This window comes from Balaenoptera physalus (genome assembly GCF_965194825.1).
Source record: "Balaenoptera physalus genome assembly, chromosome: X".
Taxonomy (NCBI): Eukaryota; Metazoa; Chordata; class Mammalia; order Artiodactyla; family Balaenopteridae; genus Balaenoptera; species Balaenoptera physalus.
The window spans coordinates 14,760,338-14,780,096 of NC_138903.1; the positions used below are offsets into that span (position 1 = coordinate 14,760,338).

The 19,759-nt window shown below is 41.5% G+C and overlaps 1 protein-coding gene across 11 annotated transcripts in view; it reads left to right on the plus strand.

Annotated features, from left to right (window-relative positions):
• REPS2 (RALBP1 associated Eps domain containing 2) overlaps positions 1-19,759 on the plus strand; it is a 228,584-nt gene that overhangs the window by 75,573 nt on the left and 133,252 nt on the right. For 7 of the 11 annotated variants that reach the window (XM_082447092.1, XM_082447100.1, XM_082447096.1 and 4 more), the window contains exons 3-5: positions 1,310-1,458; positions 4,079-4,205; positions 13,809-13,906. In XM_082447092.1, the coding sequence (XP_082303218.1) occupies positions 1,310-1,458; positions 4,079-4,205; positions 13,809-13,906 (374 nt within the window). The remainder of the gene's footprint in view (positions 1-1,309; positions 1,459-4,078; positions 4,206-13,808; positions 13,907-19,759) is intronic. The other 4 variants (XM_082447095.1, XM_082447098.1, XM_082447102.1 and 1 more) reach the window with 1 other exon arrangement.

Genomic DNA, 19,759 nt, shown 5'->3' on the forward strand with positions numbered 1-19,759 from the left:
GAGCTGCCATGGTTAGGGAAGAGTAAAACATTAAAAATGGTGGCCATCCTGTCTTTAGAGGAAAGTCTTGGTTTAATTTTCCAGATTGGTTATTCTATTTATGTCTCTTGGGCCCTTGGCTGATTGATCACGCAGGGATTTGTCATATTGCCTACTTCTTTAAATCAAATGTGGACATAGCAACTAAAAATAAACATGATGTGGATATTAGAGAACCAGGGGCCTTCTTTGCCTGGGGAGCTGGGATACTGCTTGCTGTTGCTAAGAGGTTTTCTGGCTTTAGCACAGCTTCAATCATTGGAAGTGCAGCTGTGTTTTTGGAAGAGGGAGCTAAGGGAAGGCAGAGGCACACTGATGAGTATTATCCCGAACAATGGATCCAGATGCAAATCATTATGCCTAATCCAGAATATTATACCCATTTTTGGCATTCTTTGTGCTGTGTTGTGTGTGATTTGCTGTGCTGAGAACTCGAAGTGTGCCAAAGTATCATTTCTGTTTTCAGAATAGTTTTGTTAGAAATTTGAAAGCTAAGTAAATATACCAGACAGTTGGGTTTCAGCTCTTTGTGGCATAGAGTGTAGCTAATGGTTTTGACAGTAGAATCTGACTGAACGTTGGACTGATTGCTCTAACTTTATACCATTTTCCTTATTCCATTATGAAAAGACAACTGGAGATTGAGTGTGAAAATTCTTTAAGCGATGACATAAGGTGAGAAAGTGTTGTATGCAGTAAGTTTGTCCTGGGAATGAGGGGCCTTTCTGTAGGTCAGCAGCAGTGGCTGGTGAAGGGCCAGCTCTGCCACAGATGAGCTGTGTCTTCTTAGCTCCTTCTGGTCTGTTTCCACATCTGTAAAAGGAGGCTAATGATCATCTTACTGTAGTGAGTTGTGAGGATTAAATGAGTTAATATTTGCAGATCTTAATACAGTGTCTGGCATATAATAAGCACTATATAAGTTCTGCCTGCTACTGTTTGTCACTTGATACTGATTTCTACGATGTCACATCCTTTTTCTTGGTGCCGAACTGAAGGCTGAAGTGGGAGATCTGTCCAAAACCTGAATTTGTTCTGCGCTGATTCAACAGCATTTAAAAATGTTGAGCCAGGATACAGTGTTAAACTGTAGCATTTTTCTATTATGACATTATTATAGGAGTCCTCATTGTGTTGAAATCAAATTTAATCTATATTTAGTGTTCTGGAATTTTTCCTCAAAAGTGACTCATCTTTTGGCCATTGAGTTCCCTTTTTTGCAGTTTTCAAATAAAGTCTCACTTGAGCTTCTCTGATTCTGCTCCTAAAGAACTGCCGCTGCCTCGCTTTATGATGTCAAAAACTGATGCTGAGATCCGGTTTGGGAACATGGCTGAGCTGCATGGAACTAAAGTTCAGATTCCATATTTAATCACAGAAAAAAATACCTTCAAAAGAATGGATGATGAGGATAAACAGGTAAATAGTCTGATCAGGCATGTCTGTTTGCTTTTGACCATGAATCCTCACAGAGCAGTGCCTCTTAGCTGCTGTCAAGCTTCCAGTGAATTGCACCATCTGGGTTACAATTATAGACTTGGAAGTGAGCCAGTAAAGTTTCCTTGTAGCAAGAAGAAGAGGCTGATGCATAGAAATTACCATGAGCCACCTATGGGCCATTTAGAGCTTACTTTAATGTAGAATTGTGTCTCAAGTAAGGCTACTGATTTAACACACTTACTTGATGTCTGTAATCACCATTTCCAAATGGGTTCTTCGAAATGTAACTTCTAGGAGTTTTTAATAAGTCCTTTCTTCCAAAAAAACCTGGAGAAAAGGTTTCTCTGGTTAAATATGTTTGGAGAATGCTGCTTCATGGCCTATTCTTGGGGGAAAGGCTAAATACTCAGTCTTAGATGTTCACAGTGCACATTAGCACAGCAAAGGCCCCGAGAAGTCCTGCAATAAAGAGACCTGGAGATCGGCACTACTAAACTTCTTTCACCAGGGAATCCCTTCTTGGGGAGCATGTTTGGAGTGCCATGTTGGGAAATGCTGCCATTACATGTGTAGCCGGAACAAGAATAGGGTGGACGGGCTTTTAAAATTAGACCACTACTTGCAGTATTCAGATATCGACTGGTAGAGACCAAAGTGTAAATTCCAGATGAGTGAGCCTATCAAGAAGAGGTAAAATAGACTTACACATTAGTGAACCCTCAGGGCATCAAGGTACATCTCATACTTCCAATGAAGATAAGATACTGAATTATGCAGAAAAGTCAAATTATATTCAATTATAGTATCTTCTATAAGGAAGAGAAATCTGTTATGTTTAGGAAGACCAATCAACATTTTTTCAAATGCAAGACAATTAAAGGATTAAGTCGGAAAACTAATGTATATGGTTCACCCTGATAATGCTGGATATTTGAGGTATTGTTGCAGAAGTTTCATATTTAAGGTAGGTGTAGCATGTTCTGTTGCTTTCATAATTCTCATACGTTTTAAAACTAGTTCTTCAGGGACTGATTGATTGATTGATTGATATTATTTTATTTTTTTTTAGGGATTTAGATAAAAAGGTGTACAGGCACATACCTTGGAGGTAGTGCGGGTTCGGTTCCAGACCGCCACAATAAAGCGAGTCACACGACTTTTTGGTTTCCCAGTGCATACAGAAGTTACATTTACACTATACTGTAGTCTACTAAGTGTGCAAGAGCATTATGGCTAAAAAAACCCCCAATGTATATACCTTAATTAAAAAATACTTTATTGCTAAAAACTGCTGTCATTTTAGCAAGTAGTAGTAGCATCAAAGATCACTGATCACAGATTACCATAAAAATACAATAGTAATGAAAAAGTTTGAAATATTGTAAGAATTACCAAAATATGACACAGAGATGTGAAGTGAGCAAATGCTATTGGAAAAATGGTGCTGATAGACTTGCTTGATGCAACGTTACCACAAACCTTCAATTTGTTAAAAAAAAAAAAAGTAATATCTGTGAAGCGCAATAAAATGAGGTATGCCTGTATCAGAATCTTCAGCCAATACTCTTTGGCATGTTTTCCCACCAGCATTTGGAGAGGAATGAGGGTCCACTATCCCAGGATGGTTGGATGCCCTGGGAACTTTCCAGGCCCATCCCCTGGCTGCGTGATTGAGGACACATCCTTTCACTTCAGGCTGGGTTTATGCTAGGCCCACCCAGTCTGTGGGTGTGAGCTTACAATTCAAAGCAAATATCCTTTTTTTTTACTTGAAAAAGAGTACTTGATTAGTATCTCAGATTGCATTATTATTATTATTTTTGACTAAGAGCACCTATATAGTCTCTATATTGATGAAAAGTACTGTTTCCTTATTACTTGGGTATTCCAAAGTTACCAGTCTATTGGTAGCATTAAAAGAAATAAAAAAAAGGAGGAAGCCCAGTAGCCGAGTAAGAAGGTTGCTTGTCTTGCCTGGGGTCCTACATAAAGTTCACATTCGAGTTGAGATTTGAATTGTAGTTTATTAAGGCTCCATCCTAGTGTTCAGGGATAGGCTAGTTGGAGTGGTTTACCCATAATGAATTGTTTTGCAATTTCTCAGTATAAAAAACAAAGCTGGCATTTTACTTTGGCTAGCCAGCTCCCAGAATATTTAGCATTAACCATTTAAAATATTAAAAAAATATCCACATTGTTGGAAGACTTGATAAGTGTAAATCCAGGAAATAGGAGCCTTTATTAATGAATGAAAATTGAATCTATTCACGAAGAGATCAAAATTGGGGAGTATGAATGTTATTTCATGTGATCAGTGTCTTTCGTTTCCCCAAGGAAAATATTATTGGAGTAACTGCAAGTGTTTCAGGCTTGTTTTAGTAATTTAGGTAACTGAGCTCTGGCGAGACTGTTCTCTGGGAGACTTTTGAATCCTCAGACACTGCTTTTTAACCAAGCTGCGTTTCTGAGAAAACATCTCCTCCATTTATTAAAGCAGCCGGCTTACTGGCAGTAGAGTTGTGTTATACTTCATAACTGCAGCTCAGAGCGCCGGGCTCCTTGAGTGATCGTCTCTGAACTCTGCTCTGGTTCTTTGAAGCAGGAAACGCAGTCTCCCACGATGTCACCCCTCGCCTCCCCTCCTTCTTCCCCGCCTCATTACCAGAGGGTGCCCTTGAGCCATGGCTACAGCAAACTGCGGAGCAGCACGGAGCAGATGCATCCAGGTAAGAGGCCAGCTGTCCCAGGCAGTGCCTTAGAGGCTTCTTCATCTATCGGGCAGCAACGCCACCAGCTGCTGAGCCTCCTGACTTAATTACCTCTGGCTTTGGAGACAGGGCTCAATTTAATTTTATACTCTCAAGCAAGGTTCAAAAAAAATATAAAATGAAATCTATGTTAGTAATGCCCTGTTTTCTGTCCTACAAACTAGTTCATCTTTAGACTTGTAGATAATGATTTAGATGATTTAATCCTTCATATACAAATTTCGTTACACAGGAACGTAGCACATGAAGGATTTGTATTGTTTTGGAATTGTTATTCCTTTCTGCAAACCTACCAAACATATGATAACTGCTCTTATGAAACTACTTAAAAAATAGAATTCTGCAGAAGAGTTGATTCAACCTTTAAAGACTGAGCACATAAATGAAAATATTTAGCTCTTGTGTTTGGGAATAAGAATAAGCGAAATGCCAGGGGAGGCATTGTGCTCAGGTGTGTGAAGTGCCCAGTTGTGGGGTTGCCTGCTTGCTCACATTTGCACTATGCTGGCCATGTTAGTGATAAAATACGTTAGTTGGTTCTGAGAATGACTTGCAGAGTTGGCTCCCTAGGCTGCAATGCTTAAAGCTCCATAAATTCACTGCAGCATCTTGTCCTTGTGGGGCTCAGGTTCCTAGTTTAAGATATGACCAATTAAAGGTATTCTAGAATTGGATATCCGTAACTCCCTCCCTCCCCGCCTTTTTTAAAAATTCTGTGAGCTGTAACTGAAAGTGACCCAGTTTCTGCAGGTTTTTGCTGCATTGAAAATAGTGGTGACTTCTAGAGGGACACAGATTAAAAAAAAATGTGTGCTAGGCTGGACTACAGAGAAACTATGATCTTGCCAAGAGAAGCAGGTGTAGCATGATGGAAAAATCTTTTGATTGGAATCAGAAGGTGAGGGTTTATGTGACTAGCTATGTGACCTTGGGCAAGCCACTTACTGCTCTGAACCATGATTTTCCTCTCCTCTTTTTAAATGGAGTCATAGTATCCTATAGGGGTGTTGTGAGGATAAGCGAGAGCATGAGTATAAAATCTGATTGGAAATTGAATCCTATGCAAATACAAGATAATGCTGTTGGGGGATAGGAACGAAAAATCACTCCCCTGGAACCTGAGTGTCCCATTGGTGTCTGAAACAAAACGGGGTTGAGAATTCTTCATTTTCCTTATAGTCTCTCCTGCCAAATTTCCCTATTTTTAGAAGTGGGTTTTTTTTTCTTAATTTCATCTGGGTTTGGAAATTGGAGTCCTATGCCTAGCATGGTGCCTAGTTTTTGGATTTTAGTTCACAGGTGAGTAGTTTTTTGTTCTACCGAGTCACCGGGTTCTACTCTTTTTTTCTGGTATTCCTTAAAAAAACCTGTCTGTACCAGCTCTCTCTGCTTCATGCTCCATTTTCTCCTCATTCCATTCAAATTGGGCTTTCATTCCCCCAGTGGCAAGGAAATGACCTGCTTCTCTCCTTCACTCTTTTAGCGGTGTGTGTCAAGGTTGTCCGTGCTTTCATTCTTTCTTAGCCTTTTTTTTTAAAAAAGTGAGGTAAAATTTACATATGATAAAATGCACACATTTAAAATCTTCAATTTGAGGGACTTCCCTGGCGGTCCAGTGGTTAAGACTTCGCCTTCCAGTGCAGGGGTGCGGGTTTGATCCCTGGTCAGGGAGCTAAGATCCCACATGCCTTGGGGCCAAAAAAAAAAAAAAAAAACCCAAACAAAAAACCACCCCAAAACATAAAACAGAAGCAATATTGTAACAAATTCAATAAAGACTTTAAAAATGGTCCACATCAGGACTTCCCTGGTGGCACAGTGGTTAAGAATCCGCCTGCCAATGCAGGGGACACGGGTTCAAGCCCTGGTCCAGGAAGATCCCACATGCCATGGAGCAACTAAGCCCGTGCGCCACAACTACTGAGCCTGCGGGCCACAGCTACTGAAGCCCGCATGCCTAGAGCCCATGCTCCAGAACAAGAGAAGCCACCACAATGAGAAGCCTGCGCACTGCAACGAAGAGTAGCCCCCGCCTGCCGCAACTAGAGAAAGCCCGCGCGCAGCAAGAAAAACCCAACACAGCCAAAAATTAAAAAAAAAAAAAAAAGGTCCATATCAAAAAAAAGTCTTTAAAATAAAATAAAATCTTCAATTTGAGTTTTAACAAATGGATATACTCATGTATCCACCACATGAATAAAATATTTCCCTGCCATATGATCCAGCAATTCCACCCCTGAGTATATATCTGAAGGAAATGAAAGCACAAATTTGAAAAAATACATGGACCCCAGTGTTCATAGAAGCATTATTTACAATAGCCAAGGTATGGAAGCAACCTAAGTGTCCATCAACAGATGAATGAAGAAAGGAGATACACGTACATACATACACACAATGGAATATTACTCAGCCATAGAAAAGAATGAAATTCTGCCATTTTTAGCAACGTGGATGGACCTAAAAAGGGAATTACGCTTAGTGAAATAAGTCAGACGGAGAAAGACAAATACTGTGTGTTATCACTTATATGTGGTATCTAAAAAATAAAATAGATGAATAAATATAACAAAACAGAAACCTACTCACAGATATAGAGAACAAACTAGTGGTTGCAGGGTGGGGGAGTAGGGGACTAAGAGGTACAAACTACTATGTAGGAAATACATAAGCTACAAGGATATATTGTACAGCACAGGGAAATACAGCCATTATTTTATAATAACTTTAAATGGAATATAATCTATAAAAATATTGAATCACTATGCTGAAATTAATATTGTAAATCAACTATAGTTCAATAAAAAAAGTAGTCTGCCTGACATTAAAACCAACATTTCCATCACCTCAGAGATGCCCCTTTCAGTCACTCCCTCCCCGCCCCTGCCCCCCCAATGCAAGCATAGTTCTGATTTTTATCATCATAGACTAGTTTTGCTTCTTCTGGAACCTCATATAAATGGAATCATATTGAATGACCGTACTCTCGGGTGTCTTTCCCTCAGCATAGTGGTTAAGGTTCTCCATGGTGTTGTGTCTCAATAGTTTGTTCCTTTTTATTACTCAGTATTGTTCCATTGTATGAATGTATCATGGTGTGACGATCCATTCTTCTGTTGATGGACATTTAGGTTATTTCCAGGGTTTGGCTGTTATGAATAAGGATGCTATGAACATTCGTGTGTGAGTCTTTTTGTGATATTGTTGTCATTTTCCTGGCACCTAGGAGTGGAATTACTGCACCTTAGGGTAGGTGTATAAGAAACTGCCAAAGAGTTTCACCAAGTGGCTGCATACTCCCACTGGCAATATATGAGAGTTCAGTGCTCCTTGCCAGCAGTTGGTACTCTAGTTTCTTTCTTCAGTGTTTTTAATCTTAGCTATTCTATTGCATGTGAAGTGACATCTTCTTGTGGGCACTCTTTTGTTCTTGAAACATTGTTTTGTAAGTTTCTGTTGCCCCTTCCTACATCATGATCCTTAAACTTGGATTTATGCATTTTCAGAAAGCAGCTTTGCTGCTAGGACAATTTTCTAGGAATACATTTTTCTGGGGTCATTCTCTGTCCAAGTCTCTGCCATGATTCCTGGCTAATGGGGCGTATGTGTATGTTTTAAATCAGACTGAGCATCTTTGGACCAGTCTGTGATTCAGAGCCTCTCTTCTGCCTCTCTCCTGGGCTCCTGCTAGTCTCCTTTGCTGGATGTATCTGTAGCTTATGCTCATTGGGTAAGACTTACGTGTCAGGCATTGTTCAGAGTTCTTTATGTGCACTATTTTCTACTTACCACAACCCTCAGAGGCAGATACTGCTATCTATATTTTATCTATATTTTAAAAGATGATGTTTAAATCGCAGTAATACTTCTCCTTCCCACTCAACCTGTTTCTGGTCTCCAGAGGCAACTACCTTCTTTCCTTTTTTAAAAAATTTTTATTTTTTTAACTGAAGTACAGTTGATTCACAATGTTTCAGTGTACAGCAAAGTGAATCAGTTATACATACATGTATATATATTCTTTTTCAGATTCTTTTCCATTATAGGTTATCACAAGACATTGAATATAGTTCCCTGTGCTATGCAGTAGGTCCTTGTTGTTTACCTATTTTATATACAGTAGTGTGTATCTGTTAATCCCAAATTCCAAATTTATTCCTCCCCTCCTTTCCCCTGTGGTAACCATAAGTTTGCTTTCTATGTCTCTAAGTCTATTTCTGTTTTGTGAACATTTACTTATTTATTTATTATTTATTTACTTTTTGGCCTCTCCACACAGCATGTGGGATCTTAATTCCTCAACCAGGGATTGAACTCGTGCCCCCTTCAGTGGAAGCACGGAGTGTTAACCACTGTACCGCCTGGGAAGTCCTGTATCACTTTTTTAGATTCCACATATAAGTAATATATTTTTCTTTCTCTATCTGACTTATTTCACTTAATATGATAATCTCTAGGTCCATCCATGTTGCTGCAAATGGCATTATTTCATTCTTTTTTATGGGTAAATAATATTCCATTGTATGTATATGTGTGTATATATATATATATAAATATACACACCACATCTTTTTTTATCCAGTCATCTGTTGATGGACATTTAGGTTGCTTCCATGTCTTTGCTGTTGTGAATAGTGCAGCTATGAACATTGGGGTGCATGTATCTTTTCGAATTAGACTTTTGTCCAGATATATGCCCAGGAGTGGGATTGCCGGAGCATATGGCAACTCTGTTTTTAATTTTTTAAGGAACTTCCATACTGTTCTCCATAGTAGCTGTACCAATTTACATTCCCACCAACAGTGTAGGAGGGTTCCCTTTTCTCCACACCCTCTTCAGCATTTATTATTTGTAGACTTTCTGATGATGGCCATTCTGACCAGTGCGTGGTGATACCTCATTGTAGTTTTGACTAGAATTTCTCTAATAATTAGTGATATTGAGTATCTTTTCATGTGCCTGTTGGCCATCTCTTTGTCTTCTTTGGAGAAATGTCTATTTAGGTCTTCTGCCCATTTTTTTTATTGGGTTGTTTGTATTTTTGATATTGAGGTGTATGAGCTATTTGTATATTTTGGAAATTAAGCCCTTGTCAGTCACATTGTTTGCAGGTATTTTCTCCCATTCCACAGGTTGTCTTTTCATTTTGTTTATGGTTTTGTTTGCTGTGCAAAAGCTTTTGAGTTTAATTAGGTCCCATTTTTAAATTTTTGTTTTTGTTTCCATTACTCTAGGAGATGGATCCAAAAATATATTGCTGTGATTTATGTCAAAGAGTGTCCTGCCTATGTTTTCCTCTAGGAGTTTTATAGTATCTGGTCTTATATTTAGGTCTTTAATCCATTTTGAGTTTATTTTTGTGTATGGTGTTAGAGAATGTTCTAATTTCATTCTTTAACAGGTAGCTGTCTACTTTCCCCAGTGCCACTTATTGAAGAGACTGTCTTTTCTCCACTGTATATTCTTGCCTCCTTTGTCATAGATTAATTGACCATAAGTGCATGGGTTTATTTCTGGGCTCTCTATCCTGTTCCATTGATCTATGTGTGTGCTTTTGTGCCAGTACCATGCTGTTTTGATGAGTGTAGCTTTGTAGTATAGTCTGAACTGAGGGCATGTGATTCCTCCAGCTCCATTCTTTTTAAAAAAAATACATTTATTTATTTATTTTTGGCTGCATTGGGTCTTCATTGCTGCACGCGGGCTTTCTCTAGTTGCGGCGAGTGGGGGCTACTCTTCGTTGTGGTGCGTGGGCTTCTCATTGCAGTGGCTTCCCTTGTTGCAGAGAACAGGCTCTAGGTGCACGGGCTCAGTAGTTGTGGCACGAGGGCTCAGTAGCTGTGGCTCGTGGGCTCTAGAGCGCAAGCTCAGTAGTCGTGGCGCACAGGCTTAGTTGCTCCACGGCATATGGGATCTTCCCGGACCAGGGCTCGAATCCATGTCCCCTGCATTGGCAGGCAGATTCTTAACTACTGCGCCACTAGGAAAGCTCTTCAGCTCCATTCTTCTTTCTCAAGATTGTTTTGGCTGTTCAGGGTCTTTTGTGTTTCCATACAAATTAAAAAAAATTTTTGTTCTAGTTCTGTGAAAAATCCATTGGTAATTTGATAGGGATTGCATTGATTTTGTAGATTGCCTTGGGTAGTGTAGTGATCTTAACAGTATTGATTCTTCCAGTGCAAGAACATGGTATATATTTCCATTTGTTTGTGTCGTCTTCCGTTTCTTTCATCAGTGTCTTATAGTTTTCTGAGTACAGGTCTTTTGCCTCCTTAGGTAGGTTTATTCCTAGGTATTTTATTCTTTTTGATGTGATGGTAAATGGGATTGTTTCCTTAATTTCTCTTTCTGATACTTCGTTGTTAGTGTAATATGCAACAGATTTCTTCATATTAATTTTGTATCCTGCTACTTTACTGAATTCACTAATGTGCTCTAATAGTTTTCTGGTGGCAGCTTTAGGATTCTCTATGTATAGTATCATGTCATCTGCAAACGGTGGCAGTTTTACTTCTTCCTTTCCAATTTGGATTTCTTTTATTTCTTTTTGTTGTCTGATTGCTATGGCTAGGACTTCCAAAACTATGTTGAATAAAAGTGGTGAGAGTGGGCATCCTTGTCTTGTTCCTGATCTTAGAGGAAATGCTTTCAGCTTTTCACCATTGAGTATGATGTTAGCTGTGGGTTTGTCGTATATGGGCTTTATTACGTTGAGGTATGTTCCTTCTAGGCAGAGGCAACTACTTTTGACTCTTTTTACCTGTTTCTTCTGATATCTAATGTCTTATCTTAAAATCAATGTCTGTTCTACTTTTTCTTATACATCTTATTCTGATGTATCAGTTCTAGGTATCTTCTCACTTAAGAGAATGGGCTGTGATGTCTGGCTCCTGGGCCTAAAGGTAGAGTTAGTGGGCCTACATTTCTCATTTCTGTCCATTTCTAGCCTCTGTGACTATGGGTATTTTGCTTTTCTGAGCCTCAGTTTCCCTTATCTGTGAAATGGAATAATCTCTGCCTCAGAGGTTTGCTCTGTGGAGGAAACGAGGAATGTTATATAAACATCTGTTCCTAGCACAATTCGTGGCACATTGTAGGTGCTCAGATATTCCCTTGTATTTCCTTTTGTGTTTCTAGAATCTGGCACCCGTTTTATTTTTGAAGCTCTTAAGTATTCTTGAAAGTCGTCTTCTGGATATCATTCATTGGGTGACTGCAGATGGAGAGTCTTTATGGGGCAGTTAGTTGTAGTCTCTGTTGTAGTTTGACATTGAATCTCAGAGTGATGAAACCTTTAGGGTTCATTTTATACTCCTCCCCTTGGAGAAAGGTGGTACTTCTAGTTCCTTATTCAACCTCTTATAAGGGGATCTAAGAATTGTTTATTTTGCATTGAGTTGCATGTTTCAGGCTTTATTTGGGAGGAAGGAGAGTAGAGGCAACGAGCCTTTTACCTTTTTACCTCCTGAGTTCAGTTTCAGTTGAGGAGCGAGGCAGGAGTAGACCAATGGTGGCCTGAATATCAGCTGTGGTACCAGTAGAGCTGATTGGAGCATGTGTCTAAGATTTGTGACCAGAGGGCTTTAGGCACTCATCTTTCCAGTCACAGGCAGGTGTGGACAACTCAGGCTTCCCACAGGAGTAGGAAGAGAAAATCTGCCATTGAGGCCAGGCTTCTCCAAAAATGACCCACCATGTGGCTGAGTGTTCAAGCCTTATTGATAAGATGTGTTTGTCTCTTCCAAGGGAAGGGAGACCCTTGTCGGTGAGGGACTGGAGCCATGGGCCAGGCGGCCTTCCTCCACACGTGTCCCTCCTGAGCAGTAGAAGCTCCCTACCTCTGAGGGGAGCCAGAGGCAGAGGCATGTGAGGTCAGCTTCCCAGGAGAAGCTCATGACCACTGGTATCCCAACCGTGGTACAGTCTGCTGTGGTTCAAACCTTCCGACAGGAGTTAAATTTGATGTTCCATCAAAATGGAATGATCTTAAAAATCCTTCTTTGAGGACAACACCTGCCTACCATGTGAGACTTATTTAAGATCTGGACTATGTGCTCTCTGTGTATGTTTCTTTTGCAGGTTTTGTATTTTTAATACATTCTTAGTAGGGTCAAAAAATCCACGTCATGGTTTGCCAGGCAGTGATTTTGATGTTTTAATGTAGTTTAATGTGTTATAATACTGTGTTCCAGTTCCTCGGAGGAAATACAAAGAGCAGTTGTGAGCCCAAGAGTGGTTTGTTGTTCTTAACATGCTGTTATACCTTCTTTATTTTAAAAAGTTCAAAGTATGCTGAAGGTGATGCCATAATAGGCTGCTCTGCTGTTTCTACCTAATTTTATTTATAAGAAGCTACAGAAAAAAGGCATTTTACTTGTTTATATACTTCCAAAAACCTGAACTGTTAACCCACAGAGATCAGAAATGGTTTCATCTTAAGTGATAATTTCTCCTTTCTGTTGGAGCTGAATACTACCTGGTTACATTTAACTGTTTTCCTACCATATTGGCAAGGTCGTTATTAAGTGTTCTGGAAATAAAAGGAATGAAAAAAATGCATTCATTTTGGTGGCTTAAAACCTTTTCTTAAAGGTAGCAAAATTATTTTTAGTTTGGTTATTAAGTGATAAAATAATAAATATAAAATGCATTTATTCCTTTTTGTAGTTTTCTCTACTTGGTTTTACATTCTTAATGTTAAGGAAAAGATGACAGTGGCATTTATTTTCAAAAATAAAACAAAATAGGGGCTTCCCTAGTGGCGCAGTGGTTAAGAATCCGCCTGCTAATGCAGGGGACATGGGATTGAGCCTTGGTCCGGGAAGATCCCACATGCTGCGGAGCAACTAAGCCCGTGTGCCACAACTACTGAGCCTGCATGCCACAACTACTGAAGCCCACGTGCCTAGAGCCCGTGCTCCTCAACAAGAGAAGCCACCACAATGAGAAGCCCGTGCACCGCAACAAAGAGTAGCCCCCACTCGCCGCAACTAGAGAAAGCCTGCGTGCAGCAACGAAGACCCAACGCAGTCAAATAAATAAATAAATAAAAATAATTTTTAAAAAAAGTACTTAAAAAAAATAAAACAAAATAAATGACAACACTGATTCTTAATGTTCAAAATGCATATTCCTTTTCTTGCTTCTTTGGGGGTGTGGATGATGAATGGAAGCCTTTTAAATAGCAGGGTATATATAGAATTTACCTTATATTTAGAATTTGAACACTTAAAACATGGCACTTTTCTAACTACTCTCATTATTTTATATCCCAGTTTAGGTTCACACCATTCCACCTTTCTAATTTATTCCTAATCTTAACCTGATATAAATATTTTCCTGCCTTATCATGAATTGGGCGGCTGTCTTTAGATTGTTCAGTTAAATTGTACCCAGGGGCACCAAGGTTTGTTTGTCTTAGGTGGCCCTATCCCTGTAAACTCTAATTCCTTTGCTAATTCTTCCCTGAAAAGCAGACACTGTAGCAATTTGTGTGTGAAATCATAATTTTTGGGTGGAATCTTTGTCTACCATGCTGACTTTCCCTCCTGCTGTTTCAGCTCCTTATGAAGCTAGACAGCCCCTTGTCCAGCCTGAGGGACCCTCGTTGGGGGGCCCAGGAGCCAAACCCCTTCGGCATCAGGCTTCCCTTATCCGGGTAAGTGACGCCGCTGTGGGGTTATGCCAGTGGGAGACTTCGGGGGTATGGCTTTTTGATGGCCCTGTTTTTGTTTGTTTGTTTGTTTTGTTTTTGTAAGGAGGACATAAAACTGCCCCCTAATGCAAATATTGTACTTCTTGTTCTGTTGCTTGTGTATTTTCCTAAATCTTTTCTACTGTGTGTGTTTCTCCCCTTCTCAGTGTCTCTAGACTAATCCGGGCTGGTTCTTAATCTTTGGTATGTCTAAAATGCCCTTCCACCTTTATCTGCTTAATCAGTAGGCACCTCCTTCAGGAGGCCTCTACTTTTTCCAAAACAGCCTATCTTATCTCTGCCTTATTCTTTAATATTACTTATTCAGTGCATAGTTCGCTATTGCCCATTTTGTTTTGTACCTCCAGTTACATTGCAAGCTTTGGAAGGCAGAGGTGGTTCTCCTGTATTTTCTCTCAGTGCCTAGTTCAATGCTGTTTGGAGAACAGTTATTTTACAAGTGGCAGCAACTAGTTTCCTGTTTGTAATCGATACAATATGGCAGAAGCACAAGTGATCTCCCAGTTTCTCCTGGCTACACCACAACTTAGCAAATTTCAGCTTCCCTTTCTCCACTGTTTCCTTTGGATAAAGAGCTCTTATTTTTTCCCGTGTCTGCAACCGTTATCTTGTGTAGTACCTCTGAGTCCTATGCTGGTGAAGTCATAGTCCCAAAAAAGGGTGTGTGTGTGTGTCAGCATGAGAAAAACCCTGAGAAAACTGGATTGGCTGTTTGACTCTAAAGACAAGAGGAAGTAGGGTGGTTTGTATAACATTTCAATTGTCCAGCTTAGGAAGAAGGATCATTTATGCCCAGGGAGTTCTCACAATAGACGGGTGATGTCAGATCGTCCCATAAAGAAGTGGGCTGGTATTCTAGAAGAGAATAAACAAGGCAAAGGGAGATTGAGGTGTTCACTTTATAGCCTCTGGGGATGGGTCTCTGTGTTAGGCGTGGTACAGAACTTAACTTCTGAGGTAGAACTCTGTGTACAAAGAATTTTCTTAAAGGTGGTAGATAATTGAGCCATATGCTGTGTATTTGTGTATAATTCTTCCTCCAACTATCAGATCTAGGTATTGTTGTATCTCTTAGTATAGGTGAGGTAACTGTGGCCGAGAGAGGTCAGGTCATGGGTCTAAGGTTTCATTCATAACTAGTAAGTGGCAGAGCCAGAATTTGAACCAGGCCTGCCCAATGTCAAAACCTGCTCTTTCAAATACTTTCCTATATACGTTAGAGTCCCATGTTATAAGGAGGCTAGGTTCTAGAGTTGCTGTATAAATAAACATTGGGTGTAGTAAAAATATTCGGGAAAATCCCTTATTGGTACCACATTGGGGAGCCAAGATGCCATTCCCTCCTAGGTCCAGTAGAGCTCAGTTTTACCCCCAAGTTGGAACAGACAGTTGTTTCTTCAGCTGAGCCGCAGATGGAGTAGTTGGCTGCATTTAGAGGTCCTGTGGTACAAAAATACGTGTTTTTAAACATGAGAATCACACCCACTGTGGAGTGATGGTTACATTAGGAAAGGTATGGGCGGGACTGGGATTCATGTAAAAAATCTGTGAGGTGTGGCCATGCATCTTTCTGCAGAGTCTGTTCTAGTGCTGTGGAGACCACATCCTGAACTGTTAGAATGACGGGCAAACAAGCAGTAAATCCCGAACCTCGCCATGGTTGGATGGGGCTCACTGGGCCCTTTCTGCGTAGCCACCTGGCTGAGATGGCCATGGGCTCTCACTTGGATTGGTGTCCTGGGGCTTCTCTTCTAATCTCTAGGTCCGTTTTTCTGCTGGTAAACGTGCTTCTTGAGCGCTTCAAGCAACTAATGTTCACTAAATACCTATTAAGTGCCAGGTATTGTGTTGAGAATACAAAAATGAGGTATAACACACCCAGTCCCTGCCCTCATGGAGCTTACAGACTATTGGAGGAGATGGCCATTGATCAGCCCATCACAAAGTAAATATATAATTATGATATGTGGTGAGTGGAAATTACAGTGTGCCTTGAGGATGAAAAATGGCGGCGGGAAGTTAGGTCCTAGCCTTGGCAGGCAGGGGCTGATCAAGGAAGGCTTGCAGAGGGGAGTCACACTCGAGTTGAAAGGGGAAGGATTGAACCATCTTAACCAGGTGGGGGTGGGGTGGGGCGGGGGAGAGCAGGCGAGAGGATAGAGGGAGCTGCGCGTACAAAGATGTTTTCTATGAGCTTAGCACTTTATACACCTCTCTTGCAGTGCTCAGAGCTATCTTATGAGGTAATTCCTGTCATTATCCCATTTTTCAGATGACAAAACCTGAAGTATAAAGACCTTACTTAGTTTGCCTAAGGTCACAGCTAGGAAGTGGTAGGGCTAGAGTTCAAACACTGGACAGGATTTCCTGGTCTTTGTCTCAGGAACCACATGGATGGTGATGTCATCTGTTAAGCCTAGAAGCCCTGAATGAAAAGCTAGTGTTGGGAGTATTGAGGCAAGATCCTGAGATCAGTGTTGCATATTGGAACTTGAGCCTTAGAGACAGCCAAGAGGAGGTGTCAAGGAGTTGCTAGGATATATGGGGCTGGAGCTTTGGGGAGAGCTGGGGCTGGATAGAAGTATTTGGCAGCCATTGGCCATTAGAAGGACTTATGGGATTGTGCAGAAAAACCAGACAGGTTCTCGCCCAGGTCCAGGCAGACTCTCCATGCCCTTGGGCAAGTTCCTTCTCTTTTCTGTAACACGAATGAGCTGGAATGGATTTAACAGACCATTGTAATACTCTGCAGCAGTCTGATTCCCTTAATGTTTGTTTGGTGTCAGTGGAGGTCCCCCCTCCTGTTTGGAGCATTGCCTTCTGTTTAAGATGAGAGCAAGGGGCCTTTTTCGGGACAGCAGTCTGTGGTTTTCATGGCTGATGTGTTTTTCTTTCTTCAGTTCTTAGGTTTCCTTCTTACTCCTTTGAACTTGGTTTGGCTGAACTCCATGTCCCAGACAGCAAAATGCCAACCTGAGTTAGCCATGTAGATGAGAGGATGTAAAGTGGAGGATTTTGGTGGTAGGGGATTAATAGGGATTGGGTGTGATGCTAGGCTGGGCCGGGGTCACTCATTCCCCATGTTGCCATGCACATGGGCTGATGGAAGCCTCGCTCTCTCCTAGCTTCCTCTGTGGCCTTGTATTTAAGTCCTTCCTGCCTGATTGGAAGAGGGGTGGCCTCTGGGAACGGGGGAAGGCTTTTAGGGACTCTGGGTCAGCACTGTTGCAGCTCATGGGCTTGGCATTTCAGAGGTGCTTATGTGGAATTCAGTCCCAGACATTGGAATGAACAGTCTTAATATTTTCGGAATTTTGATTTTTTCGTTCAGGTGTTGGATGTTGTTTTTCCCCTTGAAATTTCAGATGCTGAGCACATCCTATGTTGGTGGGTGGTTGACAGTGGTTTGTAAAGAAATGGTAAATATTCTTTCCTGCTTCTCTGTCGTGGTGTGTTGATAGGTCATTTTGTGGTTTACTTTTCACAAGTGATCCTAACCATCTAGATCACGTAGTCATTTGTGATTTTGCTGGCGTAGGGTTTAGAATTGACCCTCCTGCTCCCACTGTCCTCTCCTGGTTTGTCTCCTGCTTCTGTGACTGCCTCTTCCTAAGCTTTTTATTTCAATTTCCCTCCTCACCTGCCCCTTGCGTGTTGGGGATCCCTGGGTCTAGTTCTCACTCTGTTACTATTTAGCTACATGGAGCCTGATGGCCACATCTCACCACCTGCCAGATGTCTTCACTCGAATGTCCCACTGTCACTTTTTTTGTTTTTTAATATTTATTTATTTGGCTGCACCAGGTCTTAGTTGCGGCACGTGGGATCTTTGTTGCCGCATGCGGAATCTTCGTTGTGGCATGTGGGATCCTTTTTTTTTTTTTTTTTAATAATAGTTGCGGCATGAGAACTCCTGTTTGCGGCATGCATGTGGGATCTAGTTCTCCGACCAAGGATTGAAATGGGCTCCCTGAATTGGGAGTGCGGAGTCTCAGCCACTGGACCATCAGGGAAGTCCCCCCACTGTCACTTTAAACACGTCTTTTCCCACAAAAGCAGTTCTCACCCTCCCGCCCCTGACTCCACGCCCCTGGCACGTGGGCCAGCACACGGCTCGCTGTTTCTGACGCCCCTCTCATCCCGTCTGCCCATCGGCTACCGAGTAGTAGTCATATCACTTTCTAAATACCTCTCTCAATTGTCCGTTTCTCTGCACTTCCTCAGTTCATGCTGCCCTCTGTCACCTAATCTCATCTGTCAGCCTCTGGCTCTTTCTTCCTGCTTCCCCCACTGGCCTCTTCAAATCCGTTATCCTCGTCTTGGACAAAAATCACCTTAAAAAACACGATGTGATCCTCCTAATCCCTTGATTGAAGCCTGTCCCTCTCTGCCCACTGCTCCCGGCAGGTCACCCGCGGCTCTCGGGGCGCTGGTGTCGGGCCCCTGCGCACCCCCGTAGCCACAGCAGGCCCCGCAGAGCTGCCCAGTGTTTCCCACACAGTCAGTGTTCTCTGCGTGGGAACCTTACTCTGCAGCCTCGGTCTTGCCTTCCGGGTTTTCTCCTTTGTCTCAATTCATCTATGCTTTTTCTCCATTGATAACACGAAGTGTGAGAACTTTCTAGTATTTCTTGTACGTGTGAGGTTTCCGTTTTTTCATTCTTAAAAAGCAGTTCATTGCTCGTCCGCTCATTTATCCGTGAGGATCAGCTGGAGGGATGGGCGTCTGATCTTTCTTGGTTTTCCATCCCAGAGGCAGCCAGTGTGGTCTGTTTGTTTTGTCTTATCCCGGGAATGTTTTATGCGTATATGAGCAAATACAAGTATTCTTATATATCTAATATATGCAGTATACCTTTACCTGGCTTTAGGGAGACTGGTTTGGGAAATGAAATATCCTTCCAGCCAGATCCCACTTAAAAATATCTTTTATTTTAAACCAAACACACTTACTTTTGTTTTTTCACACTTACTTTTTAAACCCAAAGCATACGTGCTGTGATTTTTTTTTTTCTCTTTATGGAAGGATGAACTTAACTGTCTTTTGGGGGCAAATTCTCAGTACTTGCTGCTCTTCTTATTTCAAAGACAAAATAATGACAAACAGAATTTAGAGACCTTTATCACCGTGCCATTCTAATGGGGGGTTTGGCTATGTTTTCGGTGAAAGTTTGCTGATGAACAGGTATAGGAGGAGATGTTAGACATTGGTAGCCAGCCACTATATAAATCTAAGAGTCTGCAACTTGAAAAACATGTATTTAACTTAGTTGTCTCCTTTTTCCCCTCATTCTCACTCAATCTCAATTTCTTGCCATGCCCCCTTACCCTGCCCCATAGGTACTTATGGCCAGAGACGGGTATTGTCTGCTCCTTTGGTCCTTTTGGTGTGGTTCTAAATAGCAAAGATCGTGTCATGGGTGGTGAAAGAAATGAATACCCCCACGCTCTGTTGGAGTGGTGTTGGCATAAATCCGGAGAGAATTGATAGTCGCCACAAGTGAATTGTTCATTCTAAGAGTTTTGATGGGAACAGGGAGAAACAGTCTTTCTGGGAGGCTGACACCGCACTGAGAGAACTTTCTGTGGTGGGAAAGCTATTTTATAGGTAGACTGGACCAGCATGCCAGGAGGACAAGGAGAGTAGAAACTAGAGATTATTGTGGCGAAGGATTGGGGTGGGATGGAGTGAGGTGGCTGAGAGTTGAGTCATAAGGGAGCTGGTGCTCCGAGTTTGGAGCAGAAAGAAGCAGGAAGCAAGTAGGGCACACCGGGTCCTGTCCCAGCCTCTGTGGTT